Source organism: Anser cygnoides, chromosome 3 (genome assembly GCF_040182565.1).
Source record: "Anser cygnoides isolate HZ-2024a breed goose chromosome 3, Taihu_goose_T2T_genome, whole genome shotgun sequence".
Lineage (NCBI taxonomy): Eukaryota > Metazoa > Chordata > Aves > Anseriformes > Anatidae > Anser > Anser cygnoides.
In genome coordinates, this window is record NC_089875.1 from 21849895 (window position 1) to 21876192 (window position 26298).

General features: G+C 39.3%; 1 protein-coding gene and 1 long non-coding RNA gene across 3 annotated transcripts in view; one reads left to right on the forward strand and one right to left on the reverse strand.

Annotated features, from left to right (window-relative positions):
* Window positions 1-8047, forward strand: part of LOC106031642 (uncharacterized) — a 107873-nt gene extending 99826 nt beyond the window's left edge. Inside the window, exons 5-6 of the long non-coding RNA XR_010830894.1 lie at window positions 2897-2974; window positions 7933-8047. This is a non-coding gene — a long non-coding RNA (uncharacterized lncRNA). The remainder of the gene's footprint in view (window positions 1-2896; window positions 2975-7932) is intronic.
* A 14285-nt stretch (window positions 8048-22332) lies between these two features.
* GPATCH2 (G-patch domain containing 2) overlaps window positions 22333-26298 on the reverse strand; it is a 123531-nt gene continuing 119565 nt past the window's right edge. For both annotated transcript variants that reach the window (XM_048057480.2, XM_048057481.2), the window contains exon 10: window positions 22333-26004. In XM_048057480.2, the coding sequence (XP_047913437.1) occupies window positions 25835-26004 (170 nt within the window). In that variant the 3' untranslated portion in view covers window positions 22333-25834. The remainder of the gene's footprint in view (window positions 26005-26298) is intronic.

Genomic DNA, 26298 nt, shown 5'->3' on the forward strand with positions numbered 1-26298 from the left:
ATAAGATACCTTCAGCGTTATAAATAGCAGCACAGATGTTGACAGAAAAATGCTCCCTTAATTACCATACAAACTGCTTTACTTGAGTGAACCGTTTAAAGCGGCCTCCAAAGGAAGTTCACTCAAGCAATTCCACAGATTACAGCTAATGAACAATATTTCCTCGCTCCTATTTAGTGCTCATTAAAATGTAAAAGCCTTTCATTTTCAACAGGCACACAATAAATAATTCCTCTCTCCCTCTCTCGGCTGCCTCTGAGCAGCCAGGATGGGAGCGGGGAGGGGAAGGGACCGGCAGGGAAGGGGAAGGGGGGGGCTGCAGGAGGCAAATAAGTGGTTGGGAGAACAGCAGCCAATTCATTAAATTCTCTGGAAGCAGCGGCCGCTTGTTGTGAGAGGTGACGTCCGTGTTCGGAGCCGAGCAGACAGCTTGTGCTGGCCAGGCCACGCTGTCGGGAGAGGGGCTGGGAGCTGCCGCCAGGAACAGGGGACACAAGCGATGCGCGGGCTCAAACAGAGGCAACGGGAACGGCTGAGAGAGCCCAAAAGGTGAAAAGAGAGCTGGAGAGGACACCCGTAGGTCTGCTTTGCTCCTCAGCTACGGAGGTGAAGTGGTGCACGGGGCTGGCCACACAAACTGTGCCTTGCTGACAAAGAAGGTGCTGGAAGACTGCAGGTCGGAGGGGTCAGGGCATGTTCAGCTGTCATCAGCTGAAAGAGACCATGGCTGTCTGCTCCCTGTCCCAGCCCTCCAGGATTTGAGCGTAATTAACAAAATAAAAATTTTTATAAATCAATCGAATCATGAACCAGAGCCTCAGCAAGAAAAAAATATACATATCAAAGCCCACACAATTTATATTATTATTTTAAGTACTATCCAAATATTAAGTGGATGGATAGGAAAAACAGAGGCACCAGCTGCAATCAGGTTAATCACTGCACCTATCTGCTCACAGGCACGTGGGGCAGGGTAGCAATATCTGCTGGCTTACACAGGAGTAGTTCTTTCCAGGGAAAAGAAGCAAAAGATCAGAAACAAATAGTTAGCAAGGCACTGAGATGGTAGATAGATACCTGTTTGAAAACTGCAGGGAAGAAAGTCCGTGTTTTTCCGCTCCAAAGATGAATGGGTAAAGCAGCACACTAATGAAACACAACGCTGATATTAAGCCAGGATTCACCACAGAACACAGCTGAAAGGACACAGAAGCAGGCTTTAACAGGCTGTAATTACAGACAGAAACATGACTCTCTTGATTTCCACATCTGCTGAGAAAAAAATGCTGTATCCTTCACACTGTTTTGGTTTAGTGCTGTGGTATTTTTTTTTAATCTATTTTTTAATTTCTGCGCTCTGTTCCCCACACCTCCACGTGGCAGGAGGCTGCGTGACCTGCTCCATCGCTCCCAGTTGCTGCCTTCATCCCAGCCCCACCAGCAGAGCAGGGAGCCCAGCAAAACCCAGGGTGGCTCTGCCCCGGAGGAGGCAGCTGCCCTGCTGACGGCCACGCGTTCCCCCAGGGCTGCCCAAGCAAAATCCCTGATATTAGCCTCCGTGAACGGGGGAGCAATCCAAGTAGGATAAAAACCATCAGAGCTTTCTCCTGTCTTTAATTTCAAGGCTTAAGGAATTGACAACTGTATTTCGTGCAGTGATGCTGGAGTACCCTATACCTGAGCCATAAATAAGGCTGTGCGTGGCATTCAGTCATCGGAAGAGAAGAAAGAAAATGGAGAACTAAGATCTTATATTGACCTAAACCTCAGACTTAGATAAACTTGTGAGGAATATCACTTTGTGGTGACTTTATCTTTGTTAAACTTGTGCGTGGGGAAGATGCGATCTCACAGCTCGCAGGGGCTGTGTGACCGGCAGGAGCGCTCCGGCTGCTTTGCAGAAAAGCAGCCCTCCTGTAGGAAAACAAAACTGTGCCTCACTGGTGCAGTGGAATTTCTGCATCAAGATAACAACTGTAAGAGTGCATTTTGTTTGAGAAAAGTATTTGCAATTATAACTGCAAAAAGAGGACAGAAGAACTATAAAGCAGATCCCAGTTCTGCGCATGTCCCAAGCTCCTTTGGAAGAGGAGATGCCCCGCTCCAGCTAAAGGGGCTGGTTTCTGTGCAGGAGTGGAGGGCAGGACTTCGTGTCTTGCCCTCACACGATGCTGAAGCCACTAGCTCTAGTAAAGGAGTAAGTTTACTAGCAGTGCAATATTATTGATGCTCTCAACACTCTGTACTTGGCTTTTAACTAAGGTCATTTGAAAACGGTCTTCAACACCCATCTCATTTGCTTTTTTATGCCTGCCAATTTAGCGTTGTATTCACAGTGATTAATTAGTTTGTGGTGAAGGTTTATTAGGTAATCTTTCTGTCAATCAAAAATCACTGAGGTTTCAGAGCAGAGCAAAGAACACCCAGAGATTTTACAAAGATAAGGAACTGATATTGTTGCTGTTGTGTACAAAAGTTGGAGCTAAGCCTTGACACGTGACCAGGTATAAAAGACTTTAAAGCATGTTTATTTTTATTCATATTCAACCACAAAAGCAGTCTGATTCCCTCAGACCTCATCTATATTTTTAACAAGAACATAGAAATCCCCTCATCTTCTAAGTCTACAGCCTGCATTTGACATCTGATGAATTTGTAGGGCTATTTTAACAGACCAAGCACTAGGCTGTGGCTGCAGACTTTACCAAAAAGCACCCCTTTAGATATCTGCCTGCCTTCTTTATGCATGTTTTTCCTGACCTTTTATATGGCTCCCAGCACTGTGTGGGAATTTGCTGCAACCTGTACCACCCTATCTTCTACTTATGAGCTTTCTTATCGACGGATGTTCAAAAACCAAAACTTTAAAATTACAAGGTTCTTCTTTTCCTTTTAGGTGTGTAACTTAACTAACCTGCATGAAACTTGGTGTTTTCCAGAAGATCTTGAACTTACTGTGAAAAATATAGCAAAGGTAAATGGCTTTTTTGACCAGAAAAGGTATTACATTGAAGAGGCTGGGGAGAGCATTTGAAGATATTAGCTGATTAAATTACACACTATGGAAATGTATGTCACATTATGATTTTTGCAGTATTAGGTTAAAATGTGAAAGGATATAGATTAATAGTAAGAATTTGACTAGCTGACCACTTTTCAGAGTCATTACTGTTCTAAATTACACCTATGTCAGTCTATAAATGTAAAAAAGTGTATACCACTACGAAAAAGTAGTAAGTTGACTGGACTCCTTCCTCTATCTCCTCCTTGAGAAAGCTGTGGGTTATTCCTATTACTTAGAGGTAATGAACAGGCAGCAGCAAAATCAGATGGCGAATTCAGGTGAAACTACAGATGTACATTTTTCATTTTTTCCTAAGCTAAATTCAGGAGTTCATTTTGTGGGCTTTGGTATTACAGATCTGAAGCTGGAACAGAAGAAGATAAAGGGCACATGGGGCTGCAAATTGGATAACTATGACATAAGGACGGATAATATAAAACTATAATCTGTTGAATATATAATCAGAGTATTCAAAAGCAGCTTTTCCAAATTAAAAAAAAAAAAAAGAAAAAAAGAAATAGGCAAGAGTACGACTGGGATAAAATAATTACAGCACATGTTCTACAGCTTTGACAAATGCCACCTCCCCACACCCACTCCTATACACAAACCCAGTATAGATTGACTCCAGCTGATTACCATGAACACAGACGGACAGGTTTTAGCTGTGCGTTCCCTCACAGACTGAGCTTTGCCATGTGGATGAAATAATTCTGGAGTGCATTATTTTAGCGTTACAAATCTTGTGGGTATATGAAAATATGTTTGAAATGAGTCTGGAGGCGAGAACAATGTAATTTCTATGTGTATTTATTCATCACCATTTTTGCTTTTATTATTTCTGTTTTAGTCAGACTGTATTTTATTGAATTGGATTTTGAAAAAGCCTTTATGGCTTGATAAAAAGTGGTAAGGCTCCATTCAGAGGTTTCCTTTCATGCTTAAGACGTGAAATTAGAGTAACCACCAATTTGCACACAGAATTCCAGCATACCGAATGGGAAACAAAGAGAGAGACAAAAATTGAATCTGCTGCCTTAGTGATCTCATTGCAGAAGACCACCAAAAGAAAAAAAAAAAAAAGGCAAATTAGCTGTTTTCTTAAGATTCCTTCAGAAAGCTGTATCAACAGCATTTTGTCTATGGGTATGCAGGCAACACGGGTACGCCTCGCATGCCTGTGGTAGATGGATGATACTGATGGCAATCTAACTGGAACATCCTGCCTGAATATGAACAACAGATTTGTCAGTGTGTGACAGGCTGACAGCCCAGCTCCCAGCTGCTTGTCCACTGTTGTTAAATCAGTACCTTGTCTAAGTGTTCAGCAAAGAGGCAATCTGCTTCCTCCATTCGTACAGGCAGGTTGCCAGTTAAAAAACAAGTATTGGCTTTAGGCTGCGGTGCCATAATGCATTGAAAAGATGCAATCTAAACCTTTGTATGCTCCTTAGGCAACAAACAGCAGGACTTGGGAGTACAGGCTCAGGCTTGAGCCTATCCTTTTCAAAACAACACAGATAAATCCAAACAGGGAATCAGGAAAGAAATACATGAGATTTTGAAAGCCGTGGATGACTTAATAGAACTCATTTCAGAGGGAAAATCTGGTTTATTTTGGTGCCCGGGAAGCAAGCTCATGCTACTGTACTCAAGCGTGTGTCAGAATTTCCTTTATAACCCTATCTTTAAGCAGTTTGTGATTCATCAACAGTAACAACTAGCTTTAGGCTGAAATTTCGCATGCAAAGACAAAACCCAGGAGCATTTCAGGGAAAAAAAAATGAGAAAAACAGAAAAAAAAAAAACAAAACACTAATTTATACAGAAGCAGTAAGTTAGAGGACACAAAGAAACAGTTTAGTGGTTTCAGGACCATTTTTTCCCCTCGTCTCCACCTGGTTTCTTTTCTTTGACTTGGTTGCTATCAGATGATCATATGAAAGAGCTTTAAAACCTGTGGACAACAATGAAATGAGCTAAGGAAATCACAAATCCTAGCATTACAACCAACATTTTCAGCTCCTGGGCAAGGTGTGCATGTTGGGCTTCCTCTGAGGTGATGCTCAGCTACCCGAGAACTACAAAGGATTTACAGCACCCCTGGTAACATCTCTTTTGAAGCAGTTACGGTCTGTCAGGTCATTCACAAGGTATATTTAAGAGTCCCTAAACACAGAGCTACACAACAGACCTCTACGGGCTCAAAGGGAGCCAGTACAGTCTATTGGACCAATAATCCTCCATCTCATCTGCCCCGTCACATAGGTGAGACTTCCCTGGCGTGCCACCAGGCACCCTTGTCCCGGGTCAGCGTGTAGTCCTGGAGGTGCTCTGGAGCCTCACATTTTGCTCCTGTGCATGGCTGGAAACCTCACCCAGCCTTTCCAGCCGCTGGTCCTTCCTCAGGCAGAGACTGAGGCAGCACGGGGAGCTGGCTGCATCTTCCCACCACCGCTCAGCTGCTGCACACCTTGGGCCAATAAATAATGCTCAAACGAGTCACAAGTATGCAGCCACATAAACATGTGAGGGTCTTTACCTGCTTGTATCTTCTTAAACTTCATTTCCCCCTTCAGGTCCTAGGTCAGGTAAGGATTCTTGCATAAATTGAGTATACATTTCATCTGAAGTCACTGAGATTTAAACAAGTGCTTGTTACCCTCTTTCTCAATGAGAGCTCATCTCCGTTTAAACATTTCTCTAAATCAAGAATAAAAAGAATTATGTCTGTGTACATGTTTAAATATGTTCTTAGAAATTACCCATTCCAAAGTAATCACACAGACTTCTGAAATACCTTATTTACCAATTTCATCTCGTTTGAAAAGCACAATATGGCCTTTAGGAAATAAGGCAAGCTGGAGGATGAAGAGACGTGGGGAGAAAAAAAAAGAAAGAAACCAAAAAGGCACTGCAATAGAAAGTTTGCTCGCAGAATATTTTGCAACCTGTTTGGCATACATGGAATAAATAATGACACAAAATAAAAGACATAGTTGGCAGGTTTAAATCTGAGTTCTCTTCTTAGTAAGAAAACCATGTCTAATGAAAGCTGAAGAAAACTTCAGGTCCCATCACACCACCAAGTATATATATATATAAGTATATATATATAGCTAATAAAACAGCTACCTGTTATAAATAAAAGGAGAAAAAAAATAGCTAAAAATCTATTATCATGGCCTTCTCCAATTCCATTGTAATCACCAAATGTCCCATAATTTGGGTTATGATGTTTCCCTTTTCTCTAGCAGACTCATAAGATCTAGCAGAGAGGTGTGCAGGCTGCGAGGCTTAAAGCAAAAGCACTCTCAATTTGTGGCTTCCAAGTGTAGGGCAGCTGTAGTCTCTCCTACTGTTTGCCACAATCTATAAGGGAAAGAGGACAAACAATCGTGTGAGCAATCCCTGCTCCGCAGATCATGTCACTGTTTAATTGTAAAATTAAACTGTAAAATTCAAACATAATTCTGTGACAATTAGCCTCATAATAATATATTCAGAAACACAACATTGCATACTGTGCCAGAAACTGTTTTATGCTTCAGTGTTTCACTACAGCTGTACTTTTTAAAGAAGCCAACTATTCTAAACATTAATGTACTCAGTTGCTACCCATGGCTTTTTCCCATTCGTGGAAAATAAAGTTGTATTACAAACAAGAATCACCAAAGCAATGCTAAAAAGCTCAGCCTCTTCATAGACTTCATGTTATGAAATTCATGAAATAATATACGTGTTTGTTTTACCAGCCTTCTTGATAATTATCTTTAATTAAATCTGCAATTTAATTATCTTTTTGCTCATTTTGTCCACCTTTGTAACCTGGCTAGTGGCAATGAACACCTAAATTGCACCTTAATTTACAGCCACTTTCATGTTTGTTTCTCAAGGATGGCGAGATGAAGTGCCTTCAGCAGCCCCACTTGCACAAGCATTCTTAAAGCAGCTGAGTAAAACTGGTAATTAATATGGAGGCATTATCTTACTTCTCTACTGGGATGCTAATGAAACAGTTACTGAGACGCTACTTACTTGGCCAAAAAAAAACAATGGCAAGATATTTGTGAGTGAAGATGTACCTGACACAGCGCTTACTCAAGTCAGGGAAAATTTCTTTGGAATTGAATGGGCTTTGGATTTTAAGGTAGCACAGTAAAATACACAAAAACAAACAAACAAAACAACAACAACAAAACACCATTACATTAGTTTATATACTTTTTTATTTAATTTTATTTTTTATTGCTAATCACAAACTAAAGTATTAATTTTTAACAGCTTAAAAGCCAGGGGAAGGGAGAGGAAGTGAGTGCGTGGGATCCACACCTCCACTAAACCTGTGGCTCTGACCCTGGCATTTTCTTTCCACCACACACACAATCACGAATACTAATGTGCACCCAGAGACAACATCCTCCCCTTCCCTCTTCTTGAAATTCAGAGGGAAGAGGGCTTTGTATGTGATAACTATTTTTGCCTTCATATTCCCCATTTCAAGATGATTTTCAGTCAGCACGATATTATGAATCCTATTTAACTATGCTTAAGATCTCTCATTTAGAGTTAAGTGGAAGAAGAAAAGACAAAATTGTCTTTGCAGATGTTAAGAAGAAATTCATTGCAAGCAATCATCATTTAATATCCAGTGCAGACTTTTTGAACAAGTGCTTTCTCTAAATAATAAATCAAATGAGTTGGCACTAACAATAATACCTTAGAATATGAATGAGGAAAACAAGAATATTAAAACAATAAAAACATTAACATACAAAAATCTGCTCTTTACAGGAGGGAATGGCAGAGGACAGTGTGAAAAATAGCTACTGCTTTTATTCAGTTTTGTTGTGATCTGTCACCAACAGTGATGCCCGCTGCTATGGGAAGAGAAGCAGGTCCTTCCAGCCGCCACATACCACCTCCCTTTCATCTGAGCCTTCAGAATCTGTTCTGTGATGATTAAATGATGTTGCTGAACCATGTGCCAGACCAGGATGTTTTCCCCATCCTTCCTCCATCAGTGAGTGCTTGCTCATGGCGCTGGATGGCCTGATGCCCCCACCAGAAGCACCCGCTTCACTGGGGAGTCTCTCACCATGAGCTCTGCTGGCGCCTCCCGCGATGATGTCCCCCAGGGTGCACAGCAGGGGAGACAGAAATCCACAGCCTGTCCCAGCCCCCAGGTGAATATGGAGCCCCAGGAGTGTTGTGTGCTGCTTGTCACCAATGCATGCCGATAAGACCACCTACCAACTACTGGGACACCTGAGGGTTTATTTTATCTTTGCCTGCTGGTGCTGAAGAATCTCAGACTTCATATGAGCCAGGTTGTCACGTTAACCAAAAGGTGCCACGTGAGAAACAAAAGTAGGATGCAGGTTAAGCAAGCTAATCCAGGTTATGGATGTAAAGTCCACACCTGGGGAGAAAAAACATCTGTCTCCTCTCTACTCAAAGAAAAAGGCGGTACTTGTCAGGTGGCTGCATCCTGGTACAAGATACACAGGACTTTGAAATTAGGCAGCACTTTGATCTAAGTGTATTGTAATAAGACTGCTATTTCTTTGGTCTGTTTTGTACTTTAGATGCATATTTTCTATGTTACATTCTGGATTAAAAACAATTTATGGAAATGGCTTTACCTTGAGTCTGCCATATTCACTAGCTGCAAAAATAAAATACCAGAGGAAATAATGAGTGAGTTTTCAGATTGAAGTCACAGATTCCAAACAAAATGAGCAGCAACTCTTAGATTAGCATTTTAATTGGTTGAGCTGGATCAATGTGTCCGATTACTTTATACCACCATGCTCCCATATGCCTTGACTTTCACAAAGATAGCTGTTACAGTTTTTCTTAAGCATCTGGATGCAGGCAAATGTAAAGAAAAGTAGTCAAAGGAGAACGGTAACTGGGACTGACCTAAATCTTTTGACTGGTCTTGTGTTTGGGCTGGATTAATGTTACATCTTGAAGCTGTCACAGAAAACAAGACACAAAGGGATGTGCAAACAACTAGAGCATAGGAATAATGTCTGAGAGAACTGAGTCACAGAGGGTAAATGACTTTACTAAGGTCCTGGTGCATGTCTGGTGTCACCTCTAACTAAATCTCCAAAATTTATACTTAAACGCAATGCTACCTGTGCAAAAATGCAGTGATCTTGAGAATATGTGCCAAGACCCTCATATGCTCTGAACTTCGCTACTCCTTGCGTGTTACAGAGTGAGAAACTATTCTGCAGGTAAGTGCCATCTACCCATAGATATCAACAGCTCCCAGTATCCCTGATCTGATCCAAACATGCTGCCGCAGGAAGAGGGCTGGGAAGCACAGCAGCAGCCCCGTCCTGCAGCAGAGGTTGAGGAGCAGCCTTGTGCTGCTTGCTGACTGCCTCCACCCTGTTCTGCTGGGGCTGGCAACAGCAGGGAAGCTACTGCCTATTCTGTTACTAGCATGGACATGGCATAGTTTTAATTCCTGTTGTTGAGCTCTATTTAAGTGACCTTATAGAAGTTCCTAGTGTAAGAGTATATTTTGTTAACCAACAAGTGATTTTAAGGACCCTTGAGATAACTGCATTTCATCCTAATTATACAAGGAAGTATGAAGTACATCCACAATCTTGCTATGATTTCTGCTTTATTGGAACTTGCTACAGCTTCCTCCTTGCCTTCTTGGGGTATTGCCTGCACAGTATCACCTGTGGTATATCTACCAGAAGAAATCATGGCTATTGAGGCAACTGCAACATCCTACATATGTGCAGCATCAGAGACTAAGAGAAGATGTTTCAGCAGCACAATCCTACAGGCAGATGTTGCAGACCCTACAATCAAATGCGAGGCTGTATTTGGAAGCAACTGTACCAGGTGGCAACATATAATGGAAGGCTTAGTGCCACGAAAAAAATCAGGATGATAATAATAATTAAAAGAGGATTTCTTCATAATTTCTCTCATGGCAAAACTATGGCCTTTCTAAAGGTGATGACCAAGTATTATTCATATTTCAACAGCCACTTGGGATGCTTGTTTAAAGTCAGGCTAGAGCAGCATGTAGCTACATCTAACACTCTGCTCTGTGTAAAGCAGCAGGAAAGCTTCAGTCTGAATGGGAGGGGAAAAGACATGGCAGTGATTCACTGAAGCTGAAACCTTCTCTTTGTTATGCACTAGTTTTCTTCTGAGTGTGTATGTATCATCATACTGAGAAACTGAAAAACTCTTCTAAATGTTATTCAAGTTAAAATTCTGCTTTTTCAGCACACACACATGCACACTCAGAAAATATACCATGTCTATTTTTGGAACATCCCCAAAATCATTTCAAGACAACAACTGGGACAACTGTTTTGTTGCTGAGTCACATAGTGAATTCTGTTAAGGACGGACAGTGCATCACAATCCTCAAAAGGGATTTACAAGGTAAATTAACAAAAAATAGAACATACTTAATACTCTGAGACAAAACTGAGCATTCAGAACTGTAGCAAATGCACTTACTGTATCTGAATGTCTTCAGCTGGCTGCATAAATTTATCTTACAGATAATCTCGCAAGATATACTTTGTGTAGCCATTCTGCATATTTGCCCCTACTTTACCCTGAAGCATATGAAACACTTTTTTTTTTTTTTTTTTAAATGTTAGTCAATGCTAAGGTGATAATAAAACTCAGTTAAGAGCAGAGAACTATGGAAATGACAATGACATGGAAAGGGCATTTTTTCCCACTCTTTTCCAATACACCTGCTGTAGAAACACAAAAGAATATAATTCAGATCACATTATTTGCTTCCCTCTGAAACCTCGAACAATGTCTCCTCCACCCGTAGCCCTGCCTGGAGTGCACTGGCCACCCCTGTCCGGGGATCCCTAACCAACTGACAGCCCATCTTGAGAAGTCCTAAGCAGGAGAGCTTCTGTCATTGCCTCCCAGAGATCACCATTTTTTATATAACCCATCTCCCTGCTACCAGGAAGCCTGACCCACTATAAAGCTGCGTTTTGAAATCTTTCATTGATCTTGCCAATAACTGTATATAGATTCAGAACTTGCCAAAGGAGGAGGAGAAATATTAAATTATTAAAAATACAGTGTAGGGTTAAGGAAGAGAATGATACCAGTCATTTATGTAATATTTACCTGCAATAACATCAGGTTTATGTAGCCATAAACTGAACTGTAATAACTGACCCAAACCTGCAAATCTTTAAAAGATTACATGGGGGACAAATTCAGGCAGATACAATTTAATCATTTGAGGCCAGATCTAACCAAAGGCTGGTTGCTCAGATTGCTGGTACCTACTCATGTTTATAATGCATTTGAATAAAAACAGCTGAAAAAAGTCAGGCTAGACTTTGCTGCTCGTAAATATTTAGTAAGAACCTCATTGTATTCCTTTCTGAGAGAATTTTAATTAGCCATCTTCATTAGCTCTCTGTTCCAAAATACAACATCTAACATGAAGTCTGACCAAGCACAGCATGGCACCATGCTTGGACATATGCAAAGCTTTCGCCACTAAAGCTTTCAACTCTTTCTTCCCTTGGAAGCACACGCTCTAGGTGGCCATCTCTGCCACCAAGCCTTCTTACTGCAGCTGAGGCAGCCTTCGCCATATCACACAGGGCTGTGGGCATCTGACTTCCCTCCAGGGACAGAGATGTTGGCTTATGGAGAGAGAGTAGAGGGGACTTGATGAAGACTGCATGGGTCTACCTTCCCTGCTTTTCTTGATTCAATAACAAACTCTCCTTAAAGATCTTATAATTTGGAAACCAAGGATTATGAAGCAGATGGTTTTACAAACAAAGCATTTTTTTTTTCCCCCCACATCTCTGTAAAAAATCAGGAATCACTTGTACGCGTTTCTACTAATACATGCATGTATTGTCACACAGCTCCTTTCCTCATGCCTTCCCATTGAAGAAAATGGAGCTTCCCGTATTTTAGAGAATGATTCTGGCACGAAAACTGTTGTCAGAATTGCAGCTACCTAGGGTGGTGTCAAAATTTGCTTCTTAAATGCAACATTTACCCTAAAACTTTCTTGAAAGCTGTTAAGAAGGTACAAGAGTTGCAATTCATAATCTATAAGCAATACTATCTTTTGTTGTTGCTGCTATACTAGATTTCCTATTCTTCTATTTGTCATGAATGTATACCTTGCATAGGCTATATTTGCGAGATATCTTTTTCAGCAATATCGATGGGTTGATGTCTTTTTATAAATGAGTGTTTTAGAAAAGACCTAGCTGAATAGTCCTAAATGATTATATTTAAAACATAAAAACTATTGAACTATATTTACTTCATATATTTTTATGGAAAACCTACTTATTTAAATACACTGCACACACCAAATTTCCTGGTTATGAAAAAAGTGAAGAAAAATACTATTTGCTTTTAGGTAATCGGATTCTGCGGGATCTAATCCTATATCCTATTTATGGCTGTGCTAGCTATTCAAAATTAAAATGAACCTTTCATCCGTGTGTATCATAAATGGGCATTTATCAGGATTATATGATTTTGCAATCCATCTGAATATGTAACCAGAATTTGTTTTCTTTCCGTTTCACTATGTAATTACCATGCAACAATAACAAAAGTGACATGTTTGAAGAACAGATAAAATGCTGTAAATTGGCCAGTAATGGTGATATTTCCTCATCTTCTGAAAAACCCATTTATTCTCTCTCTCAACAAATCAAGGCATTGTCAGCCCATACTCATCTTGTGGCCAGAGGGGCCCTACCAATTTCTAGATGTAAGTGAATACTGGAATGCAGATGAGGGCTACTAACTAAGGCTTTCAACCCAGGCAGCTGGTCTTAGCTTGCCTCAATTTCTAAATCATCCATAATGGGGCCAAGACCTCCGAAGCACTAAAAAGAGCGAGCTGACATGCTGGACAAACTGTTAATTTTTTCCTGAAGAAGCTGCTATATTGCACATCTGTCACTGCTGTGCAGACAATTACTCACCGAGTGGAAAAAAAATCTGCTGCTTGTTTCTAGCATAGTTGTTAACGGGTGTAATGGAGAAACACAAGAGCGTGAGATCCACTACAGGACAGCTTCTCCGTGCTTCTCCTTAGTTTGTGAAGTTGTATTTAAAAATAAAAATATCTATGCTCTGCGGTCCACAGTGTCTCTCAACTGCTACAATTAAAACCATACATTAAGTCAGCTGATACTGAGTCTATAGCTATATTAGTGATGTAAGTTGCAAACATTTTTGTACCTTACTTAAAATCTGCCTCTCTGAAGTACTGCATTGTTTGTAACTGACATGGGTAAGGTTTTCAGAGAGCATCATTGCAAAAAAACAACCAAAATCAACCAATCAAACCAAACCAAACAACCCGCCCCCCAACAAAACAAAATAAAAAAACAACCCCAACCCAAAAAAAAAAAAAAGGAAAGACAGGAGTAAGCACAATGGATGTGTTATATTTCATATCATTTCTTACACACCTATTAAAGATAACATTAAGAAATGCTTAATTGCAGAATGTCCATAAATTTTAGCCTGTGAGCTGCTCAGACTATCACTAGTAATTACTCTGACCTGAGTGGGGAAAAAGAATGCCAAGGATACAGAGCTGGAGCGGTCGGGCAACATTCAGACTGGGAGAGCACAAGGAGCAGGATGTGGAACTCATCAATGAATATGCAAACTATGCAGGTAGGGTCTTGTAACAATATTCATCAACAATGGTAAAGGAATCCATAAAAATCACAATGTCCAACCACAATTGGTCCACACTGGTCATTACATGTTTAAGATAAATTTGCATGAAATACTGACTAAGGCTCTAGGGAATGGGATTCAATATTTTCATTATTAAATCAGCTTAGAGAACGAGGATAACATCAGCAAGTTCTCTACCAACCCTTTCTGAAGGCAGGAAAACCTTGGCATGGCAGCCTTCTGCTGGCCTAGAGGCTTTCTTCCCCTCCTTTAGCAGGTAACACTACTCACGTGCCGACCAAAGCACACCTTGTTCCAGGCCCAATTCTGCCAACCCCAAACTTTCAGAAGTCTTCAATCAGATCTCCTCTCTGGAATTATTAATTCCAATTTAAAATAATTAAATGAAGAAAAAATACTACCTTCATGGTTCTTTTTCCTACCTCCTGGCACCAGAACATAATGGACACGCATGGGTCACGTTTTCCAGATAAAACTTCGCAAGATAATATACAAACAGAAGTAGTGGCTTTCAGCAAAACATACACAGTTATGGGAGACTCACAGAAGAACATATAGGACATGATCACAAGGACTCGTTTAAGTTGGAAACAAACAAAAAATTCAAATCTATTTTTAAGAAGATGGGTTAATTCCAGTTTGCAGATCACCACTCCAGCAGTGGGAAAGAAGCAGCCGTCAGTCCTGGAGGAAAGGCCTAAGGTGGAGGAGAACAGGCAGTGGGAAGTGGGGCCACAACAAACACTTCACCTTCTGCAGGAAAATTAAAGAATCATCAAATGACACTCTTTTGCAGTAGACCGGGTGGTGTCTGTGAATTGGAGGATGATTTATCCTGTCTGACAACTCAGACAGAAGACAACTCTAATGTACAGATAAAACCAAAAGTAGCGATAGTAGATCATACCGTTGGCAGCTAATGGCACTGCCTTGCTGGAGAGAAATCTGTGTCTACTTAAAATGTCAGGTGTACAAAGTGATGTGCCTGTGTTTAGTAGCAGGCCAGAAGCAGGACTCTGTGATTCACTTGTCAATTTATTATATATTACCATAAACCTGTTAAATAAAATAGTATTTATTACCTGTTGACTCAAAAAAAAAAAAAAAAAAAAAAGAAAAGGTAATACCCAACACTTCAACACTTTCAGGATAAACATTGATATAAAATAACTTTTTTATGATGTTAAATTGACACCTGAGACAACAATAAAGATTATGAAGTTCGGTTAAAAATCAAAACACACTACAAGCATATTTCATTTACCAAAGATAACAGTGATGAGAAAGTGGCAGCTTGCATCATTTCAGAACAGATTTTAGTATTTACTGGGACTGGTTGTGGCAGAGTGAAAAACCCTGAAGACCGGGCACTTCTCTCACCCATGCCTTCAGTGAGCCTTGCCTGGTCAGTAGGTCATAACCATGACATCAGACAAGTCACCTACAAGGACAATGATAATACTTGCTCTGAAAACTTATAGAAGAATCATAGAATCATAGACTATACTGAGTTGGAAGGGACCCACAAGGATCACTGAGTCCAACTCCTGGGTCCCCAAAGGACCACCCAAAAACCAGACCATATACCTGAGAGCACTGTCCAAACGCTTCTTGAACTCCAGCAGGCTCGGGGCCATGACCAAGTTCCTGGGCAGCCTGTCCCAGTGCCTGACCACCTCTTGGTGCAGAACCTTTCCCTAACCCCCAGCCTGACCCTCCCCTGTCCCAGCTCCATGCCGTTCCCTCGGGTCCTGTCGCTGTCCCCAGAGAGCAGAGCTCAGCGCCTGCCCCTCCGCTCCCCTCGTGAGGGAGCTGCAGGCCGCCATGAGGCCTCCCCTCAGCCTGCTCTGCTCTGGGCTGAACAAACCAAGGGGCCTCAGCCGCTCCTCCTATGTCTTGCCCTCTTGACTCTTCACCACCTTCATAGCCCTCCTTTGGACACTCTCTAATAGTTTTATGTCCTTCTTATACTGTGGTGCCCAAAACTGCATACAGTACTTGAGGTGAGGCCTGCACCATTGCAGAGTAGAACGGGACATTCCCTTCCCTCAACCAGCTTCTCATTTAGGTGTCTTGGATTTCCTTGAAATTTTGAGCACTTTAATGTTGTACTTTCCAAAAAATGACTATTGCAGCTTCAATTAAACATTTGAACTTGTGTTTTGAGTGCTATTTTGCACTGGCTAACATTATAAAGCCAAATTAGACAAATTATGATGAATGTTCATAGAAATTAAGTATTTTGAACCATTTCCTGCCAAAATGTATATATTCTGTACTATGAATGAAACAGAAAGCTGGTTCTTTACTCTAGGCAAATGCCCATATCTTTACACAGATCCTAACTTACAACCTTATAGTTCTGAATTATATAAAAATGTTATTTCTATTAAAACTTAGCCAATTTTGCTCCTCCCACCCCCCTTTTTTTTCTCCTTCTTCTTTTTTGTTATTATTTTTTAATTTTCTTGACACTTGTTCCTTCTGCAGCCTGTGGGTGTGGAAGCACTTGCTGAGTACCTGACTACGTACAAAACAGATCTGAAACACACTCTTTGTCTGAAATTTCAGATGTTTTGCTGCCGTGATCTAGGGTGCTTTGGTACTGTAGGAAATGATCTAGTTTTCCTTGTGATTGTTAAGTAATCTGTTGGTTGTCTTCAACAGAATAATTGTTTTCTATCCTTAAATCTGCATTGTGCACGACATTTGTACCCATAATGCCAGGTAGATGTTACATTTCAACTCAAGTGCTGCAATTGCTGAGCTGCTAATGATCTCAAATCCAAAAGATTTCTACATCAGAAGACTATGAAATATTATGATTATGGATCTTTTAAAATAAAGATCCTATTGTTTCTGTGTCTTATATAGTGATGTTAAAAATAAAATCTGACATTTACTCATGGTCATAGCCTCCTTAACTAGTATTTAAGGAGCTAGGGTTTCATTTGTGATCCTGCCTTATTAATAATATATATATATATATGTATATTAAGATAAGAAGCCAATCTGGCCTCGATCTTAGGGCAAGTCGCTTTGGTCCTCTAAACTGTTGGTGCTTCTTTATGAAACTACCATCATCGTTTATGAAGTACTTTGAGATCCCTGGTTGAAGAAAAGGTTATAGCAGTTTGGAGTCCTGATTTCTTCTATTAAGAGGTCTTGATTTTAGGAAATTGTTTCCAGTGTATCATTTTTTTTATGCTGATTTTCATCTCCATTATAAATAGCTCAGTAAACCCCACAGATAAATATATTTTCAGATATTTATTAATCACGGGTTGTTGGCTTGATATTATTTAGTATTACATTATATTGTCAGAGGTAAAGTTGATTGAGTTTAATCACATTCTTTCTGAATGTGGCAATGAAGAGATATGAGTAGACATTTGTAATATCACGGCCTAGAAGAAAATCATAGCAGGGACTTGCGATCTCACAGCCCAGTACAGTGTAACTGTGGGGCCTTGTGTCCTCCTGTCCTGGTATGGTGTCACAGCATGTCTTTGTAACACCGTGGCCCAGAACATAGTTGTAACAGGGCCTTGTGAACTCACATCCCAGCACAGCTTCACAGAATGGAGTTGTACCCTCATGGCCCAGCACACGGCCACAGCAGGGCCTTGTGACGTCCCAGCCTGGCACAGTATCACAGCAGGGCCTTGTGGTTTCATTGCCTGGCACAGTGTCCCAGCACAGTGTCCCAGCACAGCACTGTAACCTCATTGACCAGAACAGTCACAGCACGGCTTTGTCACCTCACATCCTGCCACAATGTCACAGCAGGGCTTTGTGACCTCACAGCCCGACGTAATGTCACAGTGCAGCACTGTAACCTCATGGCCCAGCACAGAGCCATAGTAGGGCCTTGTGAACGCGCTGCCTGGAGCAGCGTCACAGCACGTCGTTGTAACCCCATGGCCCAGCACAGTCTCACAGTAGGGCCTTGTGACCTCATAGCCGAGAAGAGACTCACAGTAACATCCAAGGTGACTATATCTGGAAAAAAAAAAAAAAAAGAAGAAAAAAAAAAAAGCTTGATTTTTGAGGGATTGTTACATTACTTTCACTACACACTCAGACTGCCAGCTTTCCTTTGCTTATGGATGGTTTAAAATACATCAATTTACCATGTATATGGCTTAAAAATACATTTTGCTTCAATACAGTGACAGTGTTCATTTGCTGTTAGCAGTCTTGAACAGGTTGAGAGCTTATGGGTAAAAGTTAAAGACCAGATCAATCAAGGACACCTTGTGGCCGGGACCTATTGCAGGCCACCTGATCAAGGGGCGCCTGTTGATCAGGCCTTCTGGCTTCAGCTACAAGAAGCACCACACCTACATACTCTCATCCTGATGGAGAACTTCAACCACACAGATGTCTGCTGGAAAGGCCACCTAGCAGGCTGTGAGCAATCCAGGAGAGTCCTGGAGTGCATTGAGGATAACTTCCTGGTCCAGGTATCAGACAAACCAACCAGAGGAGAAGTTTTACTGGACCTGGTGCTCACCAGTACAGACGAACTTGTTAAGAAGGTTAAGATTGGAGGCAGTCTGGGCTGCTGTGACCATGCCCTGGTTGAGTTTGTGATCTCGAGGGATATGGGCCTGGCAAAGAGCAAAGTCAGGACCCTGAAACTTTACAAGAAATAACTTCCAGGGGATGACATCCCTGCCCTTGGCAGGGGGTTAGCACTAGATGGTCTTCAAGGCCCCTTCCATCCCAAGCCACTCTATGATTCTATGACCCCAGGCCACCAGGGATGCATTTGGAACACCTACACTACCTTAACAGCAGCTGACTTTAAGCAGGTAGGAAATTTTGTCCAGTATCTCACATGATTTCCTCCTTCCAATTATATTCACAATCCTTGCTTTTTCCTTCTCTTCATCAGTATTTACTGTAAGAAATAGCTGCTGAATCTGGACCCATATGAACAAAAGAAGAGCTCTCATTCACTGTGTGCATAGAAATTGCCTTTTGTCCAGGGAAATCTCTTTGGAGTATTTCTCTGTAAAGGTATTTTTCAGAAACAATTAGGATCACAAAGGTAGTATATGAAGTGTCACAGAATTTTTCTATGGCTTGAAAAATAATTATCAGCTTATTTGCATTGTTAAACGTTAATTAGCTGTGAATGGTATTTTTTTTTTTAACACTGCAATACTTCAATTTCTCATTACAAAATAATTTCAGCTCTATTAATTAGTTCTAACAGTAACTCATAGTAATGGATGACACCTTAAGTGAGCTATTAAATGCACTTTACCACTGATTAGGAAGAAGACAACTGAAAAAACCTGGATAGGTTTACATAAAGACAGAATATGAAACAATACATTGCAGATTTATTGACTTTCATAGAAGCACCTCACCCCTTTTAAGTAACGTGGGTTAGCAGAACTAAAGATTTTGTCACAGTTTGGTGAAGTACATGGTTGACAGCTTAACAAATGGCCCAGCATATAATAATTTTATGTATTATTCTCTTATTCTCACTAGGGATCTACATCTATATCATGTATGGGTGTTTACTTGTGTAGACATGTAATTTTCATACAAGCAAATAACTTAATTTGCTTTACTACAAAGTAAAACCTTGCAAGCTTCTTCTTTTCTTTTTTGACTCACTAGGTCCAAACCCATCACCGAAATATGGTTCTGGCCAAACTTCTTCTGTTAGCCACTATTCTGGATTGTGAGAAAAAAAAATAAAAAAATCCAAGGAGACTTCCCTTACCATGGCATTGTAACCTTTGTGTGTAGGGGGTAGAAATTGCCGAAACTGAGTTAATCAGAGCTGTAATACACTAGTATTCATATGCTCACTGACAGAGTAGATGAAAAATAAATCAACTTACACAGTAGAGAGAGTATAAAAGCAACCTGATAATTGTGTTACTTATTATTTGCATCACATTAAGAAAACCCTTATAATTATTATTGGTTCACTCTCAAAATATCTTTTGTCAGTAATAAGGCATATCATGGCATACAGAAAGGAAACTCATAACAGATTAGGAGTGTTCTCACAGATGGTGGGACTACTAGAATTAAGTTCAACACACTGAGCATTATCGCTATTCTTGTTCAAGCAATGTGTACATTTAGCGTTAGTTATACTTACATATGTATGTTGTAGATCATATCTATTACTATCAGAAATGTGAGACCCACCATCACATATACTGAGAGCACAACATTTATAAAATTTTTGATATACATTCCACTTACTTCACAAATTGTAGAACATTTAGATTGCAGTAATCTGGAACATTTAGAAAAAAATAAGGCAGCACCTGTGGAATTCAAACTTAATTTTTAACACTTGAAACCAGTAGTACAGAATAGAAATTTTGCAAATTGCTACTTGCAAATGCAACAAGACAAATTCCTGTGGCTTCCAGCATGATATTCCCTAAGAAAGCAGCAAAGTTCGTGCAAGAGAGAAACCAGTGGGAGTATGGTGAACTAGGTACAGGAGTCAAACAGTTGTTCTGAAGATGGGCCAGCACAATCCAGCTGACTCCAGTGACTTGCAGGAACTCTGATGCCATGGAAAACTGAGGACTCATTTCTATTACAGAGAAGGAAGTTAGGGCCCCAGTCTTCAAACACTTGCATGCATGTTTATTTTTAGACCTATGAAGTACTCCATCCTGAAGTCAATGGAGATATTTAGGTGCCGAAAGTGTTACATATCTTCCAGTCTTCATCAATTTGGGGTCGAGCCAACACAACAGCCTGTCAAGGTGGAAGAAATTTCAATTTGAAGTGTCAAAGTGTTAAACAGTAACTGACAAAGGCAGCAGTAGGCCTTTCAGAAAATTGGCCAGGTGAGGTACTGAAAAACAACTTCAGTAGACTGGTACAAATAATCTTGAGCATTATCACTTAGCACATACATGAGATAACACTAAGAGAGAAACCACTGGGCATTATCACTTAACACATATGTAGGGCTACACTTCTTCAGAAAAAAAGGACAGGGATGAAGGACAACGCTGAAGTCTTAAAGCATACTAAACTGAACGTATGTATGATCAAATATTCTGAAACATAATCTCATTTTAATAAGATCACATACTTAATCAGTGTAAATATATTACAATAAAACAAAATCCTTGAAGACTAATGACTTATATTCACAGTTTCAGAAGTCAGACTCCACATTACTTAAATTCATCATAACAATACTATAAACAGTCAAGCCAAAATCATGATTTTCTAATAGATGGCATATCTCATATTAATTCAAATCACTTTTCACACCTTTTAAGAATCACAGTTCTCATAGAGGCAGGAGATCAAGTTTAAAGAATCTGAGTGATTTTCAGCCTTTTACTTAAAGATTGACAAGCAATTTACCACCATGGTCAAAATACCTCCAGTATCTATTTTGTTGCAGTTACAGAAGAGACTCATAGGAAGCCCAAACATTTCCACTAGTTACCTTACTGCTAGTTAATGATGAAACTTTCATTGTTGTGGTAAAGTTTTCCTCAATACCTCAGTGCAGACTTACACTAAAAAGTTTGTTAAAGCCTATAACAATCTATGCTGTTAAGCTTACAGTTTCTCAAGCAAAAAAAAAAAAAAGGCGAACAAAAAAAACCCAAACCAAGCAAAACCAACCACTTAAGACAAGAACATCCATGCTGAAATTGTTGCACTTCCTCCAAGACTTTTTAAAGTATAGAAATGTCATGAAAAACAAAACAAACCAACCCAAATAACAACAACAAAATCCAATCTTAAATATCACACCTGTAAAAAAAAAAAACAACACACATAATCACATCAAAGCTCTTCCACAGAGAATTCAAAGCAAAAACATGACGACCTTTAAGAATGACATTTTCTCTTTTAACATGTTAGATTAGCTTTACAGAGAGACTACAGGTGGATAGAGAAACAATTCTGTGTTTTTCACTAAGCTGAACAGTACAGACTGAATACATATACTGCCTTTAGGTATGGACTCTACTGTGGGCACCTCGTCTACTGTAGTCACTGTGTGCTAACTATACCACTGCTTCCAAAAACTGTTGTGAATTAGTTAAAAGGTCTCCTGAATTTATTGTAAGATAGGGAAGGGATCCCCATTTCTGATATGGCTTTACTGAAACTACTCGGTGAGCACGGGGAGCAGGAGGATAAAACAAATGTAGCGTGAATTCTCCTCTGAGGAGCAATAGTTTTGGAGACCTGCTTGAAGAGAGAGCACACAGTCCTGTTACAGTTATCAAAGTATACACATACTTAAAGACTTGTATTTAAATGTCTTAGAAGAATATGATAACAACAAGAGTACTGCAAACACTTTAAACAAGGCATTTTGTGACATTGTAGTGTAATATTTTATGCTGGATAATAACCACCTAGAAAAGAAATGCCAGTAAGAAGGTACAACTCTCTAAGATAAGATATTAGCAACCTTAATGATATTTTCAGAAACAAAGTTTTTGCATTCACCTGAGCAATAACAATGCTATCAAAAAGAGCAGTTCAAAGAAAAGAACATACAAAACCCATGAAGAATGAAGTCTTATTATTTTATTTCATCTTGCATTTGTGTTGTTAAAGCAAAGCATTCTATACATATTATTAGCTATTTACTGCCATTCTACACCCATTATTGACCTAATTGCAGAAAGATGGATGCAGGGACAAACTTGTTAAAATAAGCATACTGATAATGCTTCTCTGACTTCAACAAATATTTATTTAAAAACAGGATTCTGCCAGAAACCGCTCATGTGTTTCTTTTATTAACAGTTAATGGCTTAATTCACAGAACTGAAACACAATGAACATGTAACAAAATGCAATGCCAATAATATTGTATGCGTCTTCTTTTTACTAAACATTCTGCATAGGCAGAATATTATGTTAACAGCTGAACTACCAATTAATCAAACACCTAAATGAAAGAACCTGGTGAGTGATGGTAACTTTTAGATACAAGATGATTCCATATCTATTTATGTAGGCATAAAAACCTTCAGTATCACAGCCATTAGGAATTATTATCTGAAAATACTTTTATATGTATTTTAAAATAGTGTGAGCCAGCTTTATAGCACGTGTCATAGTATGATTGCAAGTTAGGTATGGGAAAAACCTGAAGGAAAAAAATCCAAGTACTTTGACTTGTTTCAAAGCCAACTAACACTGCGGTGGCTTAAAAAAGAAGAAAAAACCAAAAAGTGACGCATTTTTGTTTTGTTTCTTAACACTAGCTTTAACTGTGCACAATTACACTACTGGAATATCTTTAAAATCACTCCTGTGAGATTGTGGAAAAACAGAAAAATGATGGTGTGAGTCTGAATGGGAATTTTAATGTGACATTAAAATGTCTTGGAACGCTAGATTAATATATTTTAATAAATCAGTTTCTTCTACAGCTTCTACAAGATGAAGCTGACTGTTAGCTGTGGCATCTATAGGAATACCTGTTGGAAAATAAAGGTTTACTTATCTCCATACCAAAATCAATGTGACTAGTTTTAACGTCTAATCATTTCTAACACTGATATAAACCAAAAAGTTTTAAGATTTCTGATCTTACTAAATAATTCTTTGATTAAGGCTATTTATTTTTATGCTCACGTGTATCTGTTTGAATGGATGAATAGAGCTGAAAGCTGAAAAGAGGTTTTCTCTCAACAAGTATCCATTATTTTCCTCTTATCTTCATAAAACAGGAAATATTTTCAAGTACTTTTGGAGCTGCAGACTGATTTCTCGAGGAACTACTATGATGATAAAATGCACAGAAATACCTCAGTGTTACATATGCCATACTTAAAATTTCCTACCCAAGATATGTTGGAGTTGTAACCAAAGAACAATAATGAATTTTTAAGAGAGAATCAATATTCCTTTACAGTTTTTCATATAGAGCAAGAATAATTAGGACTAATATATTCATTTCCTGTCCTTAACTCACATGTTGCAAAATATTTGAAGGAATTTCTGATTGTGTACAAGACAAAGAGGTCTTCAGTTGCCCTAGCAGTACATTGCATTGAAAGAATGGGAGTGTGCCACATAAATTCATTATTGTAAAAAAAACAAAAAACAATTACAGAAGTGAGCACCTCTGCTGTCTGCAGAACTCCAGGTTCTTGGCCCTTTGCAATTACGTGGCCCTGAAATTCTCTGGGTATGGAATGTGTTTAACTCAGTTTGGTTGTGCAAGAGATATTTGAGGTGGCTAATTTACATTAAGCTATGCCCCAAAACCTTCCATAAAAGTTGCTGTTGATTATAAATATCAACCCTGTTTAAAATTTCTTATCGCGTCAAAAAGTAAAACCACACAATGATACCAGGGATTCAAACAACAATAGATCTTCTGAAACTCAGAGAACATGTGCATTCAGCTATCATTAAAAACAATGTTAGGTACTAATCTTTTACTCTAGGTAATTGTGAAAGAATGTTCCCAAACTGACAGCACTCACAGTGGAAAGGATGAACATTACTTTTAAGCAAATTCAGTGCTATAATGCTGCTACTTTTTCTTTTCCTAGCATTATCTTTGTGGAAGTAATTGGTGAAGCTGAGAAAAAGACAAGTAATAAAAATACTTCTTAAAATTCATCACTATATTTCACAGTCACATGAAGGAAGCTGTGCTCCTCTTATCCTAAGGAGTCATCTTTGCAAGCATCTAGAGGTAAATATTTTTCTAAGCAGTCCGGCAGCACAGAAGGGGAAGAAAAAAAGACTTAAGAATCAAATCCTGTTCCCTGCGTAAACAGGGTAAACATTGCCAACTGCTACAACAGGGTCAGGATTTTCTCCTTAGTCCATCTGAACAACAGTTTTCTTCAGCCCTATCATTTAATTTTAAAGTAGAATTTGTTTTATACTGCAGACCAATAGTGCCCTAGGAGCTTGATTGGTTACTGCTTAATGAAATTACTTCTGCTGACATTAGATACATTAGGATACTGATTAAAACACTTAATGATCCCTCTTGATTTTAAATTGCCAGCTTAGATTTGTGAGATGCCAAAGTATCTTTTCCCTTCCTTTCCTCCACTCTAATCTTGCTTCTCCTTGTCCTTTTTCTGTTTCTTCATAACCATTAAAGATTGTGGCTCACTCAGAACAGCACGACCACAAAACGAACGCTGAACACTGACTGCATTGTTTAAAATATGCCAAACCCCAGTATATAAACACTCAAAGACAAAGTCATCTTTAAAATACAATTTCCAGGTTCAAAGCCGAAATTATTCTTAAATGTGGACACACTGAAGATTACTGATATAAATAGAAATCCAAACTCAGAATAAACTTTAAATTTAAATATCTGCTGAAAAAAGATAATCCTGTGAATGTAAAAACAAGTATAAAAGGTTTACTTTTGAGCCTGAACGTGGAAGACTGTGATACACTGCCAGATAATGATGTTGGAATGGCATTCCTATGATGACAAAACCATTTTTCATACTCTTATACAAAACTGTATACCATATCACCTTCCAGTTGGAAACGTGTATATCTTATGGGCAAAATGACAGCTTATCCTCAAATACTGTTAAACACTAGAAGTATTAGGTTTGGAAATTTTGCCTGAAAAGGGGGAAAACACAATAGCTGTATAAAGTTCCATTTTCCTTGACAAATCTTATCAAGACTCTTGAGATGAAATTATACGTACAAAAAAAATTTGCTTAGATACTAAAACCTGCTGTGTCAGAAGCTTTTATGAAAAGAAGTGAATGTACTGAATTTTATGCTGAATACAAACTCTAAGACCGGAGAAAATAAAAAAGTACAAGTGTTCATACACTTTAGCACCATTGTAAAGTTAGATTCAAACGCCAGTTCTGCTGCTGTGCCTGTACTTTGCAGCTGGTGTAGCTGATGTGAAGCACAAAGACTTCAGTGATCTTTGAGAAGAGAATAACTGGATCTGCTGATCATAATGAATAACACAAGATAGCAACTTTTTCTCTTGTCTTTTTAAATTATTTTTGATCTTAACTTTTACTTGGCAGCCAGAGTGTATTTCTGTCAGCTAAATCCAAGTCCGAGTCCTTTTGGTCTCTGGATGGCTCGTATTGGCTCTGCTATCCCTTTGCCGTCTGGTCCGAGGCCTGTGCCAGGAGTCCAGCCCATGCTCTGAAGCATTCGGTTTCCAATGTTGTTTTCTGGGATTGGTTGGGTGTTTTCACCTACAAACCCTGAGATTAAAGAAACACACAGCATTAATCAGCACTGCCTGCCATGTGGAGAATAGCAGGATAATCTCCCTTAAAGCTTTAAACCTTCTTATTCTCCTAATTCATCTAATAGGTTGCTAGAACAGGCTGTCTTTGCACATGTTGACCTCCTCACTGCTTATGAGTCTAAATAATACAGCCTAAGGCTTTGCTTTATTTTCAGTGTTTCTAAAGTCTCGCTCAGTTTTTAGATGTGACAAATATTGTTGCAGTCCCTTTTGTATTCCAATACAGTGGGTTTTATGTCGGTCTCGA